We start from the raw sequence: 26,227 nt of genomic DNA, 5'->3' as shown, positions 1-26,227 counted from the left end.
CTCCGGGTACTCCTCCCACATTCCAAAAACATGCATGGCAGGTTAATTGATCACTCTGATGGATTTTACAACTTAAATCATATTCCACAAAAACAATATTAACCAGAATGCCTTGTTTGAACTAGGGGGCCTGCATAGAACATATTCTTGAAAAAAAAACGTTTGGGTTGACTTTCCCTTCAATTGAAAAAACAAGCATTGGATTCAACTCACGCAAACAGCCCCTCAGCCCTTTTCAAACACAGACACATACACTCACACACGCACGTGAGTGTCTTTAAGTTGTTACTAAAAGCATGCTACTTAACACCAATTGATTGGCTAACCTTGTCTTGCTTTAGAAAGAAAATATATATATATGACAAACACAACGCTGCATTTAAGGGCAAGCAGGGAAAGTCTACCTAATCTAAGCAGTCTCTGTAACCATACGATGTATCTGTATGTACAGTATTTATGTATATGCTGCCGCTACGTATGATCCATCCATCCATCCATTATCGATACTGCTTATCCTCACAAGGGTCGCGGGGCATGCTGGAGCCTATCCCAGCTGTCTTCGGGCAGTAGGCGGGGGACACCCTGAATTGGTTGTCAGCCAATCGCACTCACAATCACACCTGGGGGCAATTTAGAGAGTCCAATCAACCTACCAAGCATGTTTTTGGAATGTGGGAGGAAACCAGAGTACCCAGAGAAAACCCACGCAGTCACGGGGAGAACATGCAAACTCCACACAGGGAGGCCGGAGCCGGGATCGAACCCACGACCCCTGAACCGTGAGGCGGACGTGCTAACCAGTCGACCACCGTGCCGCCCAGCTACGTATGATATAAGCTAAATATTAGCTGGATATGTGCATTTGTGTGTTGAACTTGTTGGTTCTATGTTGCAATTAGACGTACTTAGCTGATTCTGACTTTGGGTCATGAGCTGCATCGCGTCAGTTCTATGGCTAGGCGTCGGCCGAATGAGCCGGCCGGGCCGGCCCGGGCAGGATCACAGACTCCGTGAAGGGCGACTGCTGCCACCGCGGCCGCCGCAACTGTGGAGATCTGTGGGAAGGGCCCGCCCAGAGTCGCTTCCGCTGCCGCTCCCCATGCTTGCCGGCCGGGACGAAGTAAGCCGAAGAGCTAAGCGCGAGTGGGGGCGAGCTAACGTGCTATTGCTACGCAGCTTCTGTGTTTTTTTTTTTTTTTTTAATCGGTCGTACTTCGTTAGTAGCTTCCACGCGGCTAACTAGGAATCAAAACTTAGCACCGACATTCTAAAATCTGAATGGTTCCGGGTGTACCGTAATGATGGAAGCGATTCCACTCGATTCCGGGGTTTCGGTGCCCAACCACAAGGGGGACACAGCCATGCATGTGTCAGCTGAGCAATTCATCCTCATCGTCAATATTTTGAAGCAGATGTAACGCCTCCTCTACTCTAAAGCTTTTTTTTTTTTCCCAAGATACATGTATAGATCATGGTGACCAGCAGCCTTTATCAATGCAGCCGCTGGTTGCTATGGAAACCTTAATCACGCGATCAAAAAAATTGACAGCGTCAAAAGGGGGTTGGATTAACTTCGAAAATAACCAGCTAAATTGACAACCCTAATATAATATATATATATATATATATATGTATATGTATATGTATATGTATATATATATATGTATATGTATATATATATATGTATATGTATATATGTATATATATATATATATATATGTATATGTATATATATCTGTATATATATATACATATACATATATATATGTATATATATGTATATATGTATATATATATATATCTGTATATATATACATAAATGTACATGTATGTACCTGAACAGATTCTTTCCTAACATTGTCTTTTAACACGGCAGCAACTTTGCTGATTAAAATGGAACAGAACTAAGAGAGTATCAAGTACTTATCTTCAACACACTGCCTGCTAACACTCTAGTTTGTCAGTTAAAGTCCCCCTTTTATTGCTCTACTTCCGCATATGACCTAATTCATAACCTAGTGCATAGCGCCCTCACCTGTTGAACTCCTCCACCTGCAGTCGCATTATGTTATTGGCAATTGTACTGTATTGTATTGTCATTCCGGTTAGGCCGTACCTAGCGGTGGAAAAAAAAGAAAGAATAATCAACAGAATAGCCGCACCTTTATATCAGCCGCATGATTGAAAACCTAGGGAAAAAGTAGCAGCTTCAGAAAATAGGTGAGCCGTGATTCGTCGCTTCCTGAGCACTGAGCAACTGTGATGTCATTTCAGTCGACAGAGTGACAAAATGGCCGCTCCCCGAGATGGCTAAAGATGGGTGAATTTTGCTGCTTAACTCATATTCCACAAACACAATATTAATCAGAATGCCATGTTTAGACTAGTGAAGGTGCATATAACATATTATTGCAAAGATTTTGGGGGTTTGACTCCCCTTTAAGAAGTATATCAATGAAATATACACCAGACAGTATTAGGTCATCCAGACACATTTATTTATTTTGCATGTATCAGAAAATGAATGAAAAGTCACTATTCACTAAGTAACTGTTGATTCTCAAGTAATGCACCTGACTAATCATTACATTTCGGCAGAGCTGGGCACTTGACCCTTTTTTGCCGGTCCGGCCTCGAAATGATCACGCCCGCACCCTGAGTGAGGTTAATTTATTTCAATGAAAAAGTCCTGCTGTGTTGCTTGTTAAAGTAGGGAAGACGCCAGAAGGAGTGCATGAATTCCACCTTGAGCATGCATGAGTATACTCGCGGACACAATGTTGTTTTGAAACAGTTTCATTCCAAGTTGGGGGGCGTCGCTTCAAAAACACAGCGACAACAATGGATATCGTGCCTGCTACAACCATAAAGGGACCGAGATGAATAGACAATGCATTTAATTGTATTGCGAAAACGATCTGGAAGGTGGTGGATAAGGCGTGCGTGAGTAGCTTCTTTACGCACACATACGTGACATAACACCCACGCCACTGCCAAACTAGTTTGCTTTGCAGCAGCAATGAGCTCCGTGGTGCATCCTCGCCTCCGTGTGAGAAAATGTACGTCATCGCAACATGTGACATAATGCACCGATCAGAGCAGCAACAATTCCTGATGTGTGCGTGGTATGTTTTGCAGACCTGTCGCCAACAGCACAATGCGTCGGTCATGTGAATCAATGCGGTAGTTGGCGCTCACGCCGATGCGGGAGTATAAAGAATCCTAAAAAGAAGCCTTTCATCGAGTAGGCTGAGATTAAATTTGGCCGCCTCATGTCCACGTCACACGTATGAGGGCCGTTTAGTGGACTGGACTAAAATCCACGTCCGGTCTTGCTTAGTCGAGCCCTTTTTCAAAATTTGTCAGCCTCCGCCCCAAAAATGGGCGTCCAGCTGGAGGGTCCGACCGGAACGGGCCGTCCCTAGCGATGGACTGCCCAGCTCTGCATTTCAGTTTAACTAGATAGATGATGATGATGAACCTCACAAAAACAATAACAGTCGGAGAGCAGAAAGATGGAAATAAAGGTTTCCATTTGTTTGTAGGCTATTTGCAATATTTAGACGATGATGATAGTAACACTGGGAAATGTGGATTTGTCCATGCTTGTCTTTGACAAGACTACAGCAGTACTTTTATAGTTAACGGAACAATAATATGAAAATACACAGCTACATCTTTTTAAAGTCATCTACAGTTTGGGGTTATCAGTTAATATTGTGATTTGTTATGACACAATTACCCTTCTTAACAAATGTAGAATGTAATCCAACAATATTGGATTCATTTATAGGTGCTGTAATTCATGGACTATTTATTCTCCTCCTGTATTTATACACCTACATGGTACATACTGTATTTAGGTCAGCAGTGCAATGTAAATGTACTGTAATCTCACAGAGAAGCTGAAGTAACTAGCAAACGCAGAGGAAATCATAGTGAAAATGCGGCACAGTGAGGTTAAAACTGTAGGCGATGTTACTAGTTGAGTCACAATGAGGTTACGTGAAGTACTGTACAACAAAGTCAAGCAAAACCAGAGGATTTGCTTATTATGATGTGTCCATTGAACAAGAAAGAAGAGCAAAGAACTCTGCTCTTTCTCTACATTTTTTTTTCTTCCACCTTCTCATAAATTGTCTATTTATGAAAAGGCACCCATGTTTAAATATATCTAGATGTCAACAAGAAAATGCAGTGCCATTGTCTTATAAAAAAAAAAAATACAGTGAATCACTGTTATTAGACAGAAAAAATGTCATATGACAATCTATAGACTTGGTATGTACTGTATTTACATGCAGAACTCATGTTTTATTTGTTGTTACCCGTGCTCAAACTATATTTTTTCCTCTTAGTCATTTTACTTGCATGGAAGTAAATCTGATCGATAATAAGTAAGCCATGCATTCATTTGAACGTGCAACACATCTAAAACCATGAGATTTGAACATGCAATCATTTAAGGGGAACTCTTTCACAGTAAAATAACTCACACACTCACAATAATATAATAATAATGTGCTGCAGGGTGTAGCCTTGGTTAGCACCTCGGATAGACTCTGGCATCAGTATTTCAGTGTGGGACAAAAGAAGATAATAAAAGAGACACTATATTATAATGATGTCACATTTGGGTAAAGCACTGCATTAACTGCTTGTGTTTCTTCACCTATACACCTTTGACGTTCCAATATTTCCAGAAGTCCGCAACTAAAAGTGCCAAAAGTGATCAAAACTGAAATGACAATGATGACGAATGTACAATAAACATGATTAGATTAAAAGACATACATAAGTCTCATAGAGACCAAATTGTTTAGGTGCTTGCACAAGTGCACTTACTTACACGTGAGTAAGTGATGGGCAATTGTCTTGTCTATAGAATGTGTCAAGGCCCCTTGATTTGTTATGACTCTTTATGACAGGAGACTCAGACCTGGGACTCAGGCAGTGTATAATGACTCCCTCCATGGTGTTACTTTTGGGGACACTATCTATTCAGTCAATGCAATTTCCAATACATGATCAAGTTTTTACTCTGTATAAACTGTTGCTACTCTCTAATTGTCCCCTTGTGAGTGTTTCCTCAAGAGGTGAATGTGTGCCAGGATGTGAACAAACAGCAAATACAATGACATGCTGTTCCTCCTCCGTCTCTTTTAAGTAGCTTTTTTTAGGCTTTGTAGAAAAGGGGAATGAAAACAAAATGCTGTACAAACATACAATAAATATACAACATGGTTCAACCAATCTGTTTGACTCTGCTTTGGGCTGCATTTCAAGTACAGTACATAATACCTGAGAGACTGATGTGGCTAATTTTCATGTATGGCAAAAGACACACACATTGGGCAGAATTATTTATATCCTTGATGTAATAGCCTGAATATAAAACAATAGAAAGGGACAGAGGTGGGCATTCTGTCAGACAGACGGACCAGTCTGTCACTGGCGAATGCCCGTTTTTCTGACGTTTTTTGGGAGACTGACTGATGAACAAACCGCCTTGTGACGCACTAACTGACGGACTTAACTGATGGACTGACTGACGATTACAATTCAGTTCGTAATGAGAATTGACTGACTGATGAATGACAGACGGGTGCCCTGGCCGATGACGGACAACAAATGACGGACCAGCAAAATTTGGAAATCTGGAAAGGGATGTACACTGGTATGACAAATATCTTCCCATTTGCTATTTACTCAAGGCTTTGTTTATGTTCATGTGAGTCATCTCTAGTCAAAAATGTTTCCGTGGTTTCTAGGCGATAAAAATAAATAAATAAATAAAAATAAATATAATACTGTCTTGTGTCAAAATTATGCACTGGCATTTTTCAGGAATACTTCCCTCACATCCAGAGATACAACAAGATCAGGCAGTAGTCCTTAGTAGTAGCGTATTGAGGGATATGACACAAGTTCATCCCTTCCATAGAGCTATGATAACTTTCAGTCCCTCATTCGGGCTCACATGCTAGTTTCATTGGAGGGTGCCAGACTTCCATCTAGTATGTGGTTTTCTTGTCTCTCACCACCCTGCGGTGCTGCCTCCCTTGCCCCTCCCTCCATAGTTACCAGCTCCTGGGAACAGTTGAGGAGGTTGGCTTTCGGCAGCGGGCTAGTGCTGCTGCCTGAGCCGACAGCAGACCTCTCCATGTGATTCTTCCCCTGGTGTCTTAAGCCTGTGAGCTGCCCTTCACCCTCTAATCTCTTGGCTGCTGAGCCCTCACCTTCCCCCTGAGAGTTGCTTGGACTAACAGATTGTCCGACCAGGGATGAAGATTGTAGCAGAGCCAGTGGCGATTTAGTATCTTGCCTTCCAGAGCTGAGCCGTGAAGAAAATCCAGAGACCTTGTCGTCTGACAGTTGCTGAGAAAGCTTGACTGTGCCAGCAGAAGTGGCCACTGGTGTCATTACTGCTACAAGCACATCATCCTGGGTTCCAATGTGGTCAACCTTGTGGTCTATTGTCTTTTGCAGGCTGCTATAATCTGTTGAAGAGCTGCAGCTGCTCTCTGCAATCGTATTCACGTTGGGACCGGACACAAACTTGTATAGCCCCTCTTTTATAATGCTCATCGGCTGGGTGCTCTCAGTAGTCTTACTTATCTCCATGGCACTAATCTGACTCAGATCCAAGGGAGGAGGTGCACGCTGTTGTCTTGCAGTACTTTGGCTACCTCCAACACTGGGAGTCAGAGAACTTTTTTCTCTTCTTTCTCCTGAAAAGTCCTCAGCCACGTTGCAGCCTGCCCTTGCACCTCTGGCAGGTGACGTTTCTTGGGTCTGGGTGAGGGTCAACACATTCATCTCCACCTCTTCTTCTATAAATTTTGCTTGCTTCTCCTGGAAAGTGGTTGCCTTGTCATAAGAACATTCTAATGTCTTAACGTTGAGGCGTTGAGGGCTGCCTTTGTTAGTCAAGGGCTTGGGACAGTCAGGTGAGCCCACTTGAGCCACTTCATGGTAAAGAGATGAGAGTTTGGACTGGCTGGGGCTGCCTAAATCTGCATTGGAGTAGCGTTTATGGTAGCTCCAGCGGCTAGGTGATAAGTGGTTGTCCACTGGACACTTACTGTCTTCCTTCTTTTCGATCAGCACATCTGTAAGTTCCATATTACGTGCAAAAGCCTCTTTGGGATTAATAGAAACAATACTTCCACTTCGTTTGGCTCGTTCAAGAGCTTCCCTCCTCTTGATGGCCTTCTCCTGCCTCTTCTGCTCTCGATAAAACTCAGAGAAGTTGTTGACAATAATTGGGATGGGAAGAGCAATGACCAGCACACCAGCTATGCAGCAGAGGCCTCCAACAATCTTCCCCAGCAAGGTTTGAGGGTAGATATCTCCATAACCAACAGTGGTCATTGTGATTGTAGCCCACCAGAAAGAGGCAGGTATGCTAGTGAATTTGGTGGAATCCTCATCTTTCTCAGCAAAGAATACCAAACTAGAAAAGATCATAATGCCCATGGCTAGGAAGAGAATTAATAGACCCAATTCATTGTAGCTTCTTCGCAAAGTGAAGCCCAAAGACTGGAGTCCCGTGGAGTGCCTAGCCAGTTTTAGTATCCTCAGAATCCTCATTATTCTGAAAATTTGGACCACACGGCGCACATTCTGGAACTGCATTACGTTCTTGTTTGATTCGGTGAGGAAAAGAGTTACATAGTAAGGCAGTATAGCCAGCAAATCAATGATATTGAGTGGCGCTTTGATGAAATTCCACTTGTTGGGTGCTGACAGCAGGCGCAACAGGTACTCCATGGTGAACCAGGCGATGCACACTGCTTCCACATGGGCGAGGTTTGGGTTGTCATTAAACTGGCCAAATTCATCCACAACTTGCAGCTCTGGCAAGGTGTTGAGTGACAATGAAATTGTGGAAATAATAATGAAGAGGATGGAGATCATAGCCAGGATCTGCAAGACAAAGGGAAGCGAGTGTATGTTATCTTTAGTTTGCACATACTCTATTTCTTTTTAATATACACAGTTAAATATGTGTCTATGTGTGCCCTGCGACTGGCTGGCGACCAGTTCGGGTTGTAGTCTGCCTTCGCCCATTGACGGCTGGGATAGGCTCCAGCAACTCACCGCGACCCTATATAGGATAAGCGGTTTGGAAGATGACATGACATGACAGTTAAATATGAAGGCTGGAGGGGCTTTTACAACAGCTGGGCAAAACATAAAAATCACGAACATGAAGACTGCTATGTTGTCTTTTGAGATTGAGATGCCAATTAGTTTATCCCACACTAAGAAAATGTCAAAATGATCAAGATAAATTTCATGGCAATTCAGTTCTGCATTAGGGAGTTTAAAAGGGAAGTCAACCCCCAAAAATCTTGACAATAATAAGTTTTATGCACCTCCACTAGTCTCAACATGGCATTCTGATTATTATTGCGTTTGTGGAATATGAGTTAAAAGGGAAGTCAACCCAAACATATTTTTTTCAATAATATGTTCCCAGCAGGCCCACTAATTGAAACATGGCATTCTGATTAATTTTGCGTTTGTGGAATATAAGTTAAGCAGCAAAACGCACCCGTTTTTAGTCATCTCTGGGGGCGGCCATTTTGTCACTTCTGTTGAATGAAAATGACATCACAGTTGCTCTGGGCTTAGATAATGACCAGTCATGGCTCACCTGTTTTCTGAAGTTGAGTCATGATTGGTTGTTACCTGAGCCCTGAGCATTTGTGATGTCGTTTTCAACAGTGAGAGACAAAATGGCTGCCCCCTGAGAAATGGGTGTATTTTACTACTTAACTCACTCTTACACAAACACAATATCAATCAGAATGCCTTGTTTACACTAGTGGGCCAGCATAGAATTTATTATTGTAAAGAAAATTTGGGGGTTGACTTGCTCTTTGAAGGATAAGAATATATTTCTGTGCCTGAATAAATCTTAAGTGGGCATATGAAAAATAAGAACTGTTCATATAAATAGAACAGTTAATATACAATAAAATACACTACAATAAAATGATACTAATTGATTTTAAAATTCCAACTTTGTACATTGTCGTTTAACCGTACCAAGCCTGTGACCTAGTTACTGACACAAGTGGCAGGCGGTCCAGTATGTCCGTCTGTCATGTTTCTGTTTTATTTGCTCTTGTAATTTTTTTTTTTTTACCCTTAAGGGATCAATAAGTTATCTGCTTATCCTAATGAGCGTAACATTATCAGATCAAAGAAGTATTCGAACTGAAAACTGAGTTAGGGGATTCCACAAAGACCTAAGAATAAAGCATGTTGAAATGAAGCCCAGGTAGACTCAAATATAAACTATGTTCAAATGAACTCCAGGTGGAACGGTGAGGAGCCATAAGCTTGTGTAGTCTCTCACTGCAGCCTTTGCTAGGACATTTCTGGATAATTGTAATAGGATTGTCTTGCTATCTATAGCGAGGATAGAGAGCTGTTAGAAGTGGTTACTCATTCTTTCCTCCACTGCCAGGAAGAATCAAACATGCTACTATTGATTACTAAATAGCTTTCCAAAGGAAACTATTCTTGAAAAAATTTGATTATATGTAGAAAGATATTTTATTGAAAATTTTGGTCAAGAAATGTGTGTCCCTCCTCCTCTAAACTACATTTCAGCAGTACTTGACCTTTAGTTTATAAAGTGAAAAGATGGTCCCTATGTTGAAGGCTGACCAAGGCCTAAGGTAGATGACTCAAAGTCACATATTGTCACTGTCATGTGAAAAACACTTATCTCCATTTTTTTTTTCATTTTCTTATTTTTACATGAATCATGTTTAGACGTTACAGATGTCGCACTAAAGTGAAAATTAAAAAAGTTTCCAAAATTGGAGATAAGTGTTTTTCATGTAATAACCACGACATTTATCAGACATTTTACTAAAAATTTGTGGTCCGTTTATCGCCTTCCGCCTACAGCCGAGGCACCCTTCCGCCATCCATTTATCCGCCATTTTGTCCAGCCGGACCAAATAGTAATCGCCTATAGGCCGGTCCGACTGTCATTTTAAAGTGATTGTTTCCGACTATCAACTTCGACGAACTACCACTAGCACCACCCCACCCCCCAACCATTAATTTGTTTTTAGCAGGTTATGTAGCAGTCAGAGATTATATCAGCAATCTTTTGATAATGAAACCAATAATATATTGGTACATATAAAATATATTTCAATAAATAACCTGTATTAACTTTTTTCTGCATGTATTGAAAACATCATCAATAACTTTTACATCAGCACCAGCCATGCATTTTCACAAGCAATCTATACCTGAATGACACATGATGAATGATGAATTTGTTTAGGAAATTACACATTTATTTTTTCATCCACAATCTACAGTCATTAGCCAGTTTTTAGACATCTACATGGCGAGTGGCTCTCAAATTTTTCTATTTTTTCACACTCTACACAGGTATAGAATTTTCTTAGCCAACCACAGCTAACATACGCCAGCCAGCATGATGTTCTTACTTTGCTTCATAGATTTTAAATGAAACATTTCTGTCAGGGAGGCAAATTGAGATAATAACAATATGATAGATCCATCTGTATTATGCATGCATGCTGTCGCCTACATTTTTTTTTAAAACAAATATGTTTGGTTTCATAAAATGTAGTTTTAAAAAGGGAACCTTCTCCAAATGTTTCTGTGTTTTTTGCTATTCTCTAACAAGAAGCTGGGCACGGTTCACAGTAGGTGTTGTTTGATCACTAAATCAAATAATGCAATACCAATAGTTTCCTGGTTCAATTAAACTTGGTATCTAAACAGTCCTCTTCATCATACTGCTTGCATTTTGATGTCATGAGACTAAGATGACTCCGAACAATTGATCAACAGTACCTTATTGTGAGGTTTTCAAGCTTAGAGTGTCATCAGCAGGTTGCAATAATGACACAGAGAGACTGGAAGAGTTACAGAAAAGTGAATATCTCTAAATGTTTTGACAATTGTATGTTCACTTTATATATACTCTACTTGCAAGTATATGCAAGTATTCCCTTATGTACCTTGACTTGCAGATGAATTTAAGTGACATCCCATTCTAAATCCAAAGGGTTTAATAAGCTTCTCTCTCATCCATGTCTTTATGGAGCTAACTTTGGGCATGGGGGCATTGTCACGTTGGAACATGAAAGGACCATGCCCAAACTGTTCCCACAAAGTTGGGAATGTGGAATCTTCCAAAGTCTCTTAGGTATGCTGATGCTTTCAGAGTTCCTTTCACTTGAACTAAGGGAGCAATACTTTGGACATTCCTAACAGTTTGGTGGTGGTCCCTCTTCCAACAAGACAGTGCACAATGAGGTTGCTGATGCGTTGGAGCCAGGAGCCTCTCGTCAGAAGTCAGCTGGGATCGGTTCCTGTTCATCTGCAACTTTACTAAGGACAAGTGTTATATGAAATGAATGTATATACAATATACTGTTTATGGGGTGGCTACAAACACTGTGTAAAAAAGTAATAGTACTACCAGTACTTCTTTAAATTGGATGTCAACCCCCAAATGTTCCTTACAATATGTTGTATGCGCCCCCACTAGTCTAAACGTGGCAAACACAACATCAATCAGAATGCTGTGTTTAGACCAGTGGGACTGTATAGAACAGATTATTGAAAATATTTTTTGGGGGTTGACTTCCTCTTTAAGTTGCACATTGTTACCCCAAATTTACTGAGGACATCACCACAGTTTTTAGCCCTACAGTCCAGAAATCGGTACCAATAACTTTTTCAGGAGGAAAGGAAAACTTACTCAAGTCTTGTGAAAATTGTATATTAGTGTACTGTAACTATTCATAACGTTATGAACCCATTCAGAATCAAATAAGAGTTATACAGGACTATTTCAAAAATCACTATGTTAGTGTAGCACTAGCAAGGCGAAATATTCTGCATAGCAGCTGTTACAAATGTAATTTAACAGCATGTAGAATTAAATGGAAGAGTTTCCAATCAGATTTGGTGGACGTGTGTATTTCTTATATTGTTATGTTCCATGTTCTGCCAAAGAGCCACTTCTGTAAAAGAAATAACACAGATCTGCCGTCCACTTATGTGCAATAACTCAGATCAGACCACCTAAGAAGTAACATCACATTTACAATACCAAAATGTTACAATTAGTGCTGTCAAGCGGTTACATTTTTTAATCGTAATCACATTTTTTCATAGTTAACTCTTAGTTAATTGCATATTTTATTTATTGTAAAAGAATCTCTTGATTTTTCTGTCCCATTATTTTCTTGAATTTTAATACCCTTAATGTAAATAAGAGGATTGATTTTCTTATGCAAATAGTTTATTAAAGTGAAGTCAACCCAAACATATTATTTTCTAAGAATATGGTCCATGCAAGCCCACTAGTTGAAACAAGGCATCCTGATAAATATTGCATTTGTGGAATAAGAGTTAATCCACCTGTTTTTAGTCATCACTGGGGGCGGCCATTTTGTCACGTCTTTCAACTGAAAATTATATCACAGTTGCTCAGGGCTCACGTAACGACCAATCACAGCTCACCTGTTTCTGAAACTGAGCCATGATTGGTCGTTATTTGAGCCCTCAGCGCATCTGTGATGTCATTTTCAGTCGACAGAAGTAATAAAATGGCAGACCCCTGAGATGGTAAAAAATGGATGAATTTTACAACTTAACTCCTATTCCACAAACACAATATTAATCAGAATGCCTTGTTTGAACTAGGGGGAATGCATAGAACATATTCTTGAAAAAAAAAAACGTTTGGGTTGACTATCCCTTCAATTGAAAAAACAAGCATTGGATTCAACTCACGCGAACAGTCCCTCAGCCCTTTTCAAACACACACATATACTGTACACTCACACACACGCACGCGTCGTTCAGATGTAATTCTGACTTTGGGTCATGAGCCGCATCGCGTCATTCTATGGCTAGGCGTCGGCCGAATGAGCCGGCCTGGGCAGGATGACCGACCCCATGAAGGGCGACTGCTGCCACCGCGATGTCCCAGCGGCCGTGCAGCTGTGGAGATCTGTGGGAATTGCCCCGCCCAGAGTCGCCACCGCGATGTCCCAGCGGCCATGCAGCTGTGGAGATCTGTGGGAATTGCTCCGCCCAGAGTCGCCGCCGCTGCCCAGCTTGCCAGCCGGGACGAAGCGAGCCAAGGAGCTGAGCGCAAGTGGGGGCGAGCTAACGTGCTATTACTATGCATCTTTGGACCCCGAGGCTGCACGCCATGCGCGCACATCCGTCGTAATCGGTCGTACTTTGTTCGTAGCTCTTCCGCGCGGCTAACTAGGAATCGAAACTTAGCACCGACATTCTAAAATCTGAACGGTTCCGGGTGAACCGTAATGATGGAACTGATTCCACTCGAATCCGGGCTTTCGGTGCCCAACCCTAAGGGAGACACAGCCGTGCATGTGTCTGCCGTGCAATTCATCCTCATCATCAATATTTTGAAGCAAATGTAACGCCTCCTGTACTCTAAAGCTTTTTTTTCAAGATACATGTATAGATCATGGTGACCAGCAGCCTTTATCAATGAAGCCGCTGTTTGCTATGGAAACCATAATCACGCGATCAAAAAAATTGATGGCGTCAAAAGGGGGTTGGATTAACTTTGAAAATAACGCGCTAAATTGACAGCCCTAGTTACAATTAACTTAAACATCACATTCTACAGTATATACTGTTCAGATTATTTTTACTTTATTACGACTTTATACGACTGTTCGACAGCATCTTTTATAATGCTCATTCAATATGTATGTATTTGTGATTGGAAGATTGCCATGTACCGTTAGTCCTCGCTTGGACACGGACATTATTTGTGAAATTAAAATACTTTCAACGCCAGTGTACAATAACCAGACAAAATGTGGATGACTAAAGACATACTGTAAATTGTAAAAAATAAGCAAATAGTTTTCTAATACCTGCAGTACAGTTGAGCCTTACCTGCAAATTCACCTATTTGCAGATTTAACTGATCAGCAAATTTTAAGCAGAGATGGTTTTATGTGTCCCTAAAAGTATTTTTGATACTGATTTCAAATATGTTTTAATTTTTTTTTCTAGCACATCAGGGTTTTGAGATATTTTCATTTTTTGGTTTTAAGTTTGACCAAGGAAAGCTTGCACAATCCTGATTCTACCATGCATTGTAATTTAAAGCTATGATGCTTCAGAAACAAATTTCACCTGTTGCTAATCCAACCCTTAATTTACATATATTACTAAATATATTATTATTATTATTATTATTATTATTTTTATTATTATTATTACTGTTATGAAAACCGCAGGCGAGAAAAAAATAGGGCCAATTCTGAATCAGCGCAAAAAATTAATCTTGAAAACTACTTGCATTTGAAGTGTGCCCATGTTGCCTGCACAGAAGTAAAGTAAGTGAAGGACACATACAACTAGAATACAAAGTGTCCCAAAAGTCACTTTACATTTCCTTGTCTCTATTGTGTTTCAGATATAATTCAGACAAATGTGAGGCATTTGACAGCTTAGCTTTCCAACTTTCGCAAACATGACCGTGGCTTGCCAATTACCACTTGGCCAGCGTTGAAAATTTGCTGCCTTGGAAGTAGGTTTTTCAGACCCCAAATGAAGTTCAGTGAGAATTTCGGAAGCTGCGTGCACATCATATTGCTCCAACAAGTTTTACGCAAAATTTATGCCATCCAAAATTTACGCTAGTTTCTCAAAACAGGATCTGTGCTTGACAAACAATACACAGGGAGGCCTGCTACTACCACCACTGATGAAAACACCAAACTCAAGCTGGCCAGTGAAAGTCCATCCAGACCTCGGCATCAACAAATGTTAGACTCGGTTAAAGAGCAAGTCAACCCCAACATTTTCTTTACAATAATATGTTCTATGTTCCTTCGCTAGTCTAATTACGGCATTCTTAATAACATTGCATTTGTGAAACATGAGTTAAGCAGCAAAATCCACCCATTTTTAGCCATCTCAGGGGATGGCCATTTTGTCACTTGATGAAAATGACAACACAGTTGCTCAGGTAGCGACCAATCATGGCTCACCTGTTTTCTGAAGCTGAGCCATGATTGTTCGTTAGCTGAGCGATGAGCAACTGTGATGTCATTTTCAGTCTCCAGAAGTGACAAAATGTCCACCCCATAAGATGGACAAAAACGGTTGGATTTTACTACTTAACTCATATTCCACAAACACAAAATCAATCAGAATGCCGTGTTTGACTTCTTCTTTAAAGCTTTGAAGAATGAGCGCTTTTGTCTTGATCTGTGTTTTTGAGATTTTTATTTGGTTTTGCTCATGTTGTCTTGTTTTGTGGTTCATGTCTTGCCCTGCTTGTCAGGGTTTTTGTTTTGTTTCCACCTGTGCTTGTGACCCTGGGCCCCTGTGTCAACAAATGAACTCCCTCAGCCACGCTTGTCTTGTCCAGGCGCTTCTCATTGTTCTGACTTTGTCGGTTCATTGTGTTTGCTGTATTGGTTCCTGTCAGTAGTTACATTCAGTGGTGGGTCGAAGAGGCCTTGTGTTGGGTGCCAGCACATTGTAAACTCTACTGATACTGTGTTGGCACTGTCACTGTTTGCTCAATACAGACACTTGCTGGATCTTACACAGCATTGAGTTGCAGGCAACGTATATAGGTATTTAGGTATGCTTGTATTATCAGAGCTGGGAATCGCCTATTTCCCGTCTGCATTTTTAATCGACCCACGTGGTCCCAGTTGATCCGAGTGAGCCAAACGATGTCGAGAACGGACTTAACCTGTACCACGTCACACGCAGGTGCCGTAATTCTGACACGCGCCCGAGTAAGAAAAAATAAAAATAAAACACTGTTGTGTACCTTGCGGTCCCACAGACACAATGACGTATCCCATTTTGTTTTTATTTTACCGATCACCACGCTGTGCGTGTGTCTGTTGCCGATTGGCTGTCGCCGATAAGGGATGGACCACGTGGGTCGATTAAATATGCAGGACTGAACGTAGTGGCGGTTAGGCGATGCTCAGCTCTGTGTATCATTATTATTATTACTATTATTATTATTACTATTATTATTATCATATGTTGTATTATTTTTGTCTTAATCTAAGTTTAAAATATTTTTGAAATATACAGTCAATCAATAACGTGAACGTGTCATAATGTGAAAATCAGAGTGAAAGTGTCATGAATGTAAATGTGATGTTGCTTATGTGCTTATCTTTGAGGCGCAGAGTTTTAAACATTTTTTTCAATATACTTTTTTTTTTTAATTTATCCATTGTTTTGGCAGTCTGGCAATTCCAGTTTTTTTCTCCAGCAATTTCTCTAGCTTTAGAAAACACTCTCCCACAAGGTGTTGATGAGGCTGGTGTGCCCCCTCCCACTCCAAAAAAAACAAACAAACAGTGGAGACAGCCAAAGATGTTAAAATATAGTGTCACTGTCCTGTGAAAAACACGTATGTCCAATTTTGTAATTTTTTTTAATTTTCATGTTAATGGGATGTCTGTAATGTTGAAACCCGATCCACATAAAAATAAAAAAAGGAAAAAAATGGACATAGGTGTTTTTCAAGGGACAGCGACGATATACATTATTATACAGTAGGGATCTCACGATATCCAAAGATCACAGTAGGATAATATCACGATACAATTATCACGATATTGCGGGGAGGTTGGCGATACATGAAAAGCTCACGATACTGTATAAAAGCTCACGATATTGTAAAAAAAATGAAGCTCATATTAAAAAAAAAAAACATCACAATATTCTGTTTTGTACAGAATAACAGCATTCACACAGAAATAGGCTTGGCCAGTCATGCGCGCCTATTGGCAATTAGCGTGGGTCTTAAAACATAGTGGTCATCAAATTAAACAGCAATAATATAATAACCACCAGAGGGTGCTGTAACTGCATAAATGGAAACAACTTGGGCTTTAAAACAGATTTGCTCTTATTAATATCGTGACGACGATGATATATCATGGCAATTTTAATATTGCGATATCACAATATTGACGATATTGTGACATCCCTATTTTATACATTAAATATTAAAGTACTTAAATACAGTACATCAACTACAGTACTTATCTAAAACATTTTCCATGCAAAATCTTTCAAGGCTGTTCAAATTAGGCTTCAAGTGAAAGATTTCGCCGCTCAACAACCAGAAGTTGACATGCAGCTTTATCACTCACCGAAGCATTCACTGAATCGCGCTTATGTTGAGGCTGACGCCCAGTGCAGCCCCTCGGATAGACTGTGCACAAATGCCTCCTATAGGAGTTGGGTGAGTTCATCTGTAATGGTGTCCACTGATAGTGTAGTGGTACACACGCCCGAGTTGTGTGCGGGCAGCGTGGTATCGATTCCCGCTCAGTGACGGTGTCTGTGTGTGCCCTGCAACTGGCTGGCGACCAGTTCGGGGTGTAGTCTGCCTTCGCCCGTCGACGGCTGGGATAGGCTCCAGCAACTCCCCGCGACCCTGTATAGGATAAGCGGTTTGGAAGATGACACATGACACATCTGTAATGGTAGTATCAGGCCTTCCACTCTATGATTTGTAACGAACCACTCCTGATTCAATTGTTGTGTTGTGCTTATAATCCTGTTAATATGCCCTACCTATACGCACACATGTAATTATAGGAGCTGGATACACTATACCGCCTGCTCACATTTAGACTGCTAGCAATAAGAGCGTTTTGTCAGGAAGGGCATCTGCCATAAAAATTTTGCCAAATGATTCATGCGAGTGATTCACCTAAGTGACCCCTGATGAAAGAAATCAAGTTGGATAAGAAATATTTTACTGTATTAGGATATTAAAATAACATGGTCATAAATCCCATCAAACTAAAATAAAAAGATTAGGAACATGAATTTAATTTTCGTGATTGGAAAAGTTACTACTGGTATAAATAGTATTGTAAAAAACGGTGGTGTGTGTTGTGTGTGTTCCACTTAATACTGTGTCTAATCAGCTGTACTGTATTATGCTCAGAGGAGGATCTCTTATTGGCTAAGAGCTGAGTGACACACAGATAGTGTCATTGCGCAGTGGCCTAAGAAGCTTCCCTCTTGCTGACCCCACAGTTCTGAAATAGTCACATAGATCTCTGTTATATTTAGAAATTATGGGAGTTTGGTGCTAAACATATGGATGTATGCATGTATTATTGCATATCACACTTAACACGCAGTTTAAGCTTAGGTTGTTGATTTAAAAAAATAAAAAATAAAAAAATAAAAAAAAGGTTTTACCTTTGCGAGGTTTTTGCCTCATTCCAAATGGTTAAGACAGATGGCCACTATACGAGCATCAAAGCCTAAGAAGCAACGTGGCCACAAATCACGCTTTAATTCTCCAGCGAGTTATACTGCACGTTGTGTAATCTACTGTGTCCAGCCGAGTGGCATTACATACTGTACTAGCCGCAAATTCTAAACTCACATATCCACAGATGAAAGTTATTCAAAATACAGTGTTCTCTCTTCTCCATACAAAAGTTTGCAAATGCATTAAGTGACGTTTTGAGGACTGCGTGGTCTTGGAATTCCTTCCACGATGGCTGCCAAGAGAATCACTTAAAGGGGAAATAGAGTAGGTGAAATATGAGTTAAAATGGAAGTCAACCCGGACATATTTTTTTCAAGAATATGCTCTATGCAGGCCCGTTGGCAGAACAAGGCGTTCTGATACGTATTGCATTTGTGGAATAAGAGTTAATCCACCCGTTTTTAGCCATCTCTGGGGGGCAGCCATTTTGTCTCTTCTGTCGATGGAAAATGACATCACAGTTGCTCAGGGCTCAGGTAACAACCAAGCACAGCTCACCTGTTTTCTGAAGCTGAGCCATGATTGGTCGTTATCTGAGCCCTGAGCAACTGTCATTATTACATTTACAGGCGACACAAGTGACAAAATGGCCGCTCCCTGAGATGGCTAAAAACTGCTGGCTTTTGCTGCTTAACTCATATTCCACAACTGCAATATTAATCAGAATGCCGTGTTTCAATTAGCGGGCCTGCATAGAAAATATTATTGAAAAAAAAAATTGTTTGGGTTGACTTCACCTTTAAGTCAAATGTAGCTGTTCAAAGAACACTTTTTGCCAATACATTATCTACCACTGGAAAGCCGTTTATTATTCTTTTAACGTTGCGAAATTTTCACTGCGTTGGACACACAGCTTAAGCCAGTTTTGCTACAGACTTTTGTTTGAAGCAGATTCTTTGCACTCATGAGTGTCTGGGCCGAAACGCCATCCTAACGTCAGAATTTGGGGGTAGAGAGAATGAAGTGGCCTGCCTCCTCCTGACCTCGAACCAACTGAACACTTCAATCAACACAAGCAAGATGCGTCTGTTCCAGGTTGGGGTGTGTAATGCGATCCCACAGCATTATATGACAAGCATGAGGTGGAGGTGGTCTTGTACACGCAACTGAGGATCCTGACCATTTGTTAGTGATAATAACAATTATAAAATGACTCATACATTTTGTTACTGATAAGACTTCAACAAAGAGGCGCATTTTGCATTGACTCAGTTGTTTTTCATTTGACAAAGTGGTCATTTCCATGCTCTCTTTAACTGTACATGCAGACGTTCTATGAGATGTTGGCATGTATAGGATTGGTTTACAAGCTCTGTTGCAGTTTTATATATGGGCCAGTCAAGTTATTCCACATCCAAATCAGCAAACCATGTTTTGAATGGACAGTCCTTACACACTGGTGTACACGGTGAAGAGGTTTGTCTGAATACTTCCCTTTACACTGTGTTCTGATGAAGCAAACAAGTAAGACTGTTGGACTTATTTCTTCCCAATCTCTCTAACCTTGAAAGCATGGGGTTTTGAGGTCATACTTCAAGTCCGTTTCAACATGGATATAGGGCAAATGGAATGAAAAAGTCCATATTATAATATTATTAGTGCTGTCAAGCGATTACAATATTTTAACTAATTCATCGCAACATTTTCCATAATTGATCGAGATTAATTGCAATTTTCAACTACAATTTTCGATGAAGCTTGTAACAGATATTTACTTGAGTAAAATCTTGGAATTAATGTGGGGAGAAAAATTCAAAATATATTTCTATTTGTAGAATGTTCCATAGCTTTCTTAGATCCTTGAATATAATTCTTTCCCTGTAAAATACAACTGTTGAACGATACGCCAAAGACGTACAACTAACATGGTATTCGAATTTGGCTTTGCAAAGTGCACATATTATTTTGGATTTCTCCAATGAGCCGTCGAGAAACTTTGTAAAGTAAAACTATGCAAAAGCCCATCTTCGTCTGTCTTTGCACCAGTGACTCTCCTCAAGGTTTGGCTACAAAGTGAACAGAGGTCAACTACCACAGGAAGTAAATGAAACGGAGTTAACTGAGTGAATATTTTTAACACTTTTAACAAAATATTTTAATTAATCTCCAAAGTTAATGCTTTGGATATTATTTAATCTACATACTCTAGACCAGGTGTGTCAAAGTCAAATGGACGGAGGGCCAAATAAAAAAAATTGCAACAAGCCGAGGGCTAGACTGATGTTCGGAGTTACTAAATAAAAAATAAAATAAAGTACATTACTGCTACTTTTGCGAGGCAGCTCGTACGTCACTTCCGCTTATGACCCGAGAAGAAGCCGCTGCCCGTCTTGTGAAACAAGGTCAGTGGAACATTTGCGTTTCTCCTGCCAAACTGGAAACAATTTTCTGGTTGACTCGGGCTTCAAGATTGTATGAACTGTACATAATGTGAATTAAAAAAAAGAAGATCATATGATTGGTATGATGTCTCCAGCTGACTCTATTTTAGAGTGGCAAGGTATGAATGTGGGTGCTCCTGTCAGAAAACACAGGCCCGTATTCCACTTGACACGTCTATTTATTGTGGTCTGCAACAACACAGACAAATAACCTATCATCCATCATCCAATGCATATAGTTAACAATATGCCTAAACATTAGAATTCACTGTATTAAGCAATTAAACAGCCAAACAATACATACAATACACATTCACATGTTTCATCACTAGAATAGTTAGCATACGAGCCGAAATAATTAAGTAGCAGGGCTGGGCAGTCCGTCCCTGGGCCGGACTGGTCGGACCCTCCGGCGCGGCCGGTTGCCCACTTTGTGGGCGGGTGGGGGTTAAGGGCGACACATTTAAAAAAAATGGCTTAACTAAGCATGGCCGGAGGTGTAAGGCTTGTTTTTAGCGACAGCTGCTGTTATAGGGATTGTGGCATTGAAACTCCCCGCAACAAACGTGGTGAAACACGGGAAATCTGCAACTACTGAGTTTGATGGCACGAACAAACTACTAGCTAGCTGTGTCGAAGGAGGAAAAAGAAAAGAAACTACACTTAGCGCTCGAGGAGCGTTCCATGCCTGCTCACAGTGTGGGACATCTCATCACTACATCGAAACTCAATGAATTTATCAAATGTCAACAATTACTACTCATAAAATAACGTGAGATTTCTAACATGAAGTATTCTTAATAAAGTGTGTTTTACTCCGAATAACGTTTCACCACAATCCGATTTTGAAAGCCACGTAAAGTGACGTGAAGTCTTCAGTCAGCACGTAGACAACCGAAGGACGATCCTTGCAAAAGTAACAGTAATGTTTGTTATAACAACAGCCAGGGGGTGGCAAACATAGATGCAAAGAAATATATTACAGAAATAGTGTAACGAATTAATTGCGTTATCTATGTTGTGGTCAAATTTGTGTCTTGCCAAGTTGTGTTGTTTCCAAGGTTAATGAATGCATCGTGCGGCTCGCTGGATGGGAGGGCATGCGAGCGAGAGTAGCAGAGGACGAAGAGGAGAGCCGTTGCTCTCTTTTTTGACTGAACGGTTGTCGCACTGTATTGGCGTCGGCTGCGGCCCACAGTAGCCGGTTGGACTAATAAAATCGTGATAATTAAACGACGTCTGTGTTCTTGGAAGACGCTACAATATATTTTAAAGCGTGACGTCATCGGCAGGCGCGAAGGACCCGATCACATCTGCTACCCACACCGGATGGCTGCGGGCAGCGCCCGGGCCGGATCTAATAATAAAGCAATACTATCCCAGGGGCCGTAGAAAACCTTCTTGCGGGCCGGATGTGGCCCGCAGGCCTTGACTTTGCCAGTCTGCTCCAAACGGTGTCCAAATTACAGTAAAGAATACATACTGTAGGTACGTTATTATGAGCTAATTAAGTCTCAATACAATTTGTATTGTCCCGCATTGTCCACTCATCAAAAATTGAAAACATGTCATTTAATAAAATACAAACATTTCTATTCATTAGACCTCTGAAACGCATGAAAGATCATCATTTGAGGGGCTTGTAAATTACGCCCATGTTTGGACTTCCTGAATGGAGCGAGCTGCTGCCTGCAGCGTCTCGTCGTTAGTGCGTGTGAGTGGATGTGTGTCAATGTATGCTTCAAACTATAGTGAATAAATGCACTACTGCCATAAAAGTGGGAATGGGGTGGGTCCTGTTTGTAGATTGAACTTGAGTGGAAATGAGTGTAGAAATGTAATGTGTGTGTGTGCATGGTGCGCGCCAGCGTCACCGTGTGCGCTGAAAGCCTGACAGTAGTGCGCAATTGCTCACGCGCAGCTTCGAGGCAACATTGGTCGGGAACATTGGCCGGGAGCGCCCTGGAATTTGAAATGTTCCCATTGGGAGTGTTATCATGGGAATGAGAGCTGCTGTTACCTTTGCTGCCACAGATGAGCTGGGTTTCTCCAGCAGATCCCACAGCTTCTGCCTCTGGTCCGGACAGCAGCCCAGCTTCTCCTCCTCCTCGCCTTCCTTGTCTCTCAGAGTCTCCGCCTCCCTCCTCAGCTCCTCATTCATCTGCTCTTTCTTCTGGTGGTATCGCACCTGGCAGCACGACTCCAGGTAGATCTCATCGATGCCCCAATAGTCCAGCTCCTGGCCAAAAGACAGGGCGCACATCTCCTCCATCATGTGCAGTTTGCCAGTTCTGTAGAAGTTGAGAATGGAGGAGAAGGCCACAGGATGGCGGTCGAAGAAATACTCGTTATCAGAGAGGCTGTAGTCATCGCAGACCTCCAGCAGCGACTCGTGGGTGTTGCAGTCCCTCAGCTGTCCCAGACGGGTTCTGGGTAGGCGGTCCAGTGTTCGCCATAAAACCTCATGTGTGAGACCGCCCACGTTGAGCCTGACCCTCCGAGATCGGGCCTTGGCGCGGATGATGTCGATGGGTTCGGGGGGCAGCACTGGAACTGCCGGGGGCCGATTGGTGACTTTCGGGGTACTGTACAGCGCTTTGTCAGTCATTTTTGTGCAGTGTGGACTCCACTAATGGATGTGATGTTAACTGGTTTGGATGACTTTGTGGTGGCTGGTGGGCACAAAGTGGCGCAGGCCCACCAAGCTCACCCGGCTCTTTTCAGATAGTAGAACCTCTGCTTAGATCCATGGCTAGAAGGGCAAAAGGAAGCATGCTTGTCAGAGCAAAGTGTATGAAGGGCAATAATATTCAAACATGAATCCATGCACTGTACTTGCAAAATTTAGTTCAAACCCCATTTTTCCCACTTGTGTTTCAATTCTTGCTGTTTCAATAACTTTCTTCAAAACAGCCATTTTGACACAAAACAGCAAATAACCGGACAAGTGTAGTTAGCTTACAGTGCAAAACCCATTTCCACAAAACTGCATGTCGCCAAGAGTTAATTCAGTTTGGTGAGGATCTGGGTAAAGCTGCTGAATTGATTTTCACCTTTTGAGTCACTATTGGAACCCTTCAATGGAAGCGTCTAAATAGCTTTCACTCAGATGGACAAACAAACACAAATACGACCTTTGGCCTTGGCAGTGGTCTGTGCTTTACTGAGTGACATTCTAGTTAGAGGTCAGTGGTCAATATAGAATTGCTAAATAAAAACAGATCCAATGATGCCTCACTGTAAAATAAACACAATTTATATTTTTTGTCATTGAGACATTTAGGAAACAATTTTAGTTAGCACAACAAAGCAAGCAAGTTGTTGGCTCCAAAACAAGTTGCTGAGTTGTGTTACTTAAATCTTTAAATTTGGGGTTGATACAAAGGACATACGTTCTGTATACTCTTATTTATTTGTTGTGAAATGTGGGAAAGGCAACTTTCACAACAGCAAAACTGAAAAAATGTTAGGGTTTTTTTTCAGTCAGACTATTACACGATACTGTACATGTGTATTATATCAATTACAAATACACACCCATATCATTTCTCAACTAGTTCACTGTGTACATTAAAGCAACATTTTTTTAAGATGATTTGTATGACTATAAGAATGGGGGATGAAGAAATGTTTCAAATAATGTCAGCGCTTTAGGAAAAGAAGCTATATTTGCTATATATGTTAACACGTTGAAATGGGAGAACCACCATCATTTTGGGGAATTAAAAATCTTTCAATGAGTGCTCTTTAAAAATTTCACAGTATGTTTTTTTCCCCAGGTATACCACTTTTATGGTTGAACCACAAGGGTTTACTGTATTTTGCCATTCGATGTCCTTTGACAGTGAGACCTTTATCTGATTGTATAACGCCGTACCACAAATCCTAGCCGGGGCATTAGGCTTCGTCTGCCCTAGCTCAAGTCTACCCAAGTTAATTATAGTCCGTCGATCTTCTCTTGGGACATTCATAGGACACACAACTATGTCAGCATCCAAAACGACAACGTCACTAAATATCAACTTCTATTCAGTCGTCCAATCACAAATAGTTTATGCTGACGATACATGTCTCATATTATAATGTTAAATTATTATTGCAAGTTGAACAATACTCCATTTGCTAAGACTCATTTTAATACTGTTTTTTAAATTGAGTATAAACAACTGTGTGCCTTTTATTTTTAATCTTACTCGAAGAAGAAGAGAATATTTTCATTGCTGAAAGTTAACCAAATATAAGACTGATGTTAACACTTGGCATTGTTTTTTGCAGTGTTGAATATAAATGCCATTTTAAGTTATACTGACACCATTTGAAATATATCCATGACTGCATGTAGACAAATGTTTCAGGCATCAGAACAAATATTAATTTTCTTTACCATTACATTTTTTTATAAAGTACTGTAAGCCTAAATGTCACCAGTAGACAAATGGGTTAATGCACCTGTATTTTATATAGTTAATGAAGGCCATGCAATCCAAAACTAATGATCACGATTTTTAACGTGTGTATCATTTTCCATTTCATAAAAACGTTTTCCAAGTCGGATGCATCTTGTTTAGAACCCAGAATTAAAGTCTAAAGTGAGAGCATTCATTTCTAATTCATCATCAGGAGATTAGGTAGACTGCGGCTTATCCTGAGATTATGCACCTGAGTACCTCAAATTTAAAAAGCACAAAGCACACGGACTAAAACAATCTCAGGGTAATTCAAAAACATTTAATTTCTAGTGAAGCCCCCACCACCCCCTTTTCAAATCTTACTTCTGTAAGTAAAATTAGTTTCAAAGGAAAGAAATGAAAAGCCAGGTTGTCATGCATCAACCAAACTCAGAGAAGCCTACCTGTATAGATTTTGCTGAACAACTCTTGAAGTCGAGCTTTGCTTCTTCCAGGAGGTCCCACCATAGCAGCCACGAGGTTATCTCAGATTTTCAACAGCATACTGATAGATGAAACCCACAGGAGATAGGTCCACATTTTGGCTAGAAATTTAAGGCAAGTTTGAACAGTGCAGGTAAAGTGGCATCAAGGAAGGTGTCTCTGAGGAAACCTCCACACAACTGCAGACAAAAAGGGAAGCCCCATCTAAGAAGGACTAAACGGATCAGAGAGAGAGAGAGAGAGAGAGAGAGAGAGAGAGAGAGAGAGAGAGAGAGAGAGAGAGAGAGAGAGAGAGAGAGAGAGAGAGAGAGAGAGAGAGAGAGAAGAGAGAGAGGATTCCTTCAGCACCAAGGACAGCTCTCCAGTGCTCCTCTTTGCAAAGCAGCCTACACTTAAAGAGGAATTCCACCCCAAAATGTTCTTAACAATAGTATGTTCTATGCAGGCCCCCTAGTCTAAACACGGCATTCTGATTAATAGGGGGTTTAATTGCGTTTGTGGAACCAGTTAAGCAGCAAATGAGTTAAGCAGCAAAATGCACACATTTTTAGCCATCTTAGGGGCAGGGGCGGAGCCAGAGCGTGACAAATGGGTGGGCCTGG

The 26,227-nt window shown here is 40.9% G+C and overlaps 1 protein-coding gene across 1 annotated transcript; it reads right to left on the bottom strand.

The window, feature by feature from the left end:
* Positions 1 to 2,476: 2,476 nt before the first annotated feature.
* LOC147140367 (potassium voltage-gated channel subfamily B member 2-like) lies at positions 2,477 to 25,812 on the bottom strand. Its single transcript, XM_086042800.1, has 3 exons — positions 25,586 to 25,812; positions 22,754 to 23,485; positions 2,477 to 7,929 (listed from the first exon to the last, which is right to left on the bottom strand). The coding sequence occupies exons 2-3, from the start codon at positions 23,339 to 23,341 to the stop codon at positions 5,977 to 5,979; spliced, it is 2,541 nt and encodes an 846-aa protein (XP_085898926.1). The 5' UTR covers positions 23,342 to 23,485; positions 25,586 to 25,812; the 3' UTR covers positions 2,477 to 5,976.
* Positions 25,813 to 26,227: the final 415 nt, after the last annotated feature.

Source organism: Filicampus tigris, chromosome 10 (genome assembly GCF_054856515.1).
Source record: "Filicampus tigris isolate MCC_2025a chromosome 10, RoL_Ftig_1.0, whole genome shotgun sequence".
In the NCBI taxonomy this organism is placed as follows: Eukaryota; Metazoa; Chordata; class Actinopteri; order Syngnathiformes; family Syngnathidae; genus Filicampus; species Filicampus tigris.
This window is presented reverse-complemented; position numbering and strand designations above follow the sequence as displayed.

What these genes read in the sequence shown, in the direction of transcription:
- LOC147140367 (XM_086042800.1), bottom strand. Translation starts at nt 23,341, where the DNA reads ATGACTGACAAAGCGCTGTACAGTACCCCGAAAGTCACCAATCGGCCC. An exon ending in GCTCATCTGTGGCAGCAAAG is followed by an intron (nt 7,930 to 22,753) that starts GTAACAGCAGCT and finishes TTTGTCTTGCAG; the next exon opens with ATCCTGGCTATGATCTCCAT.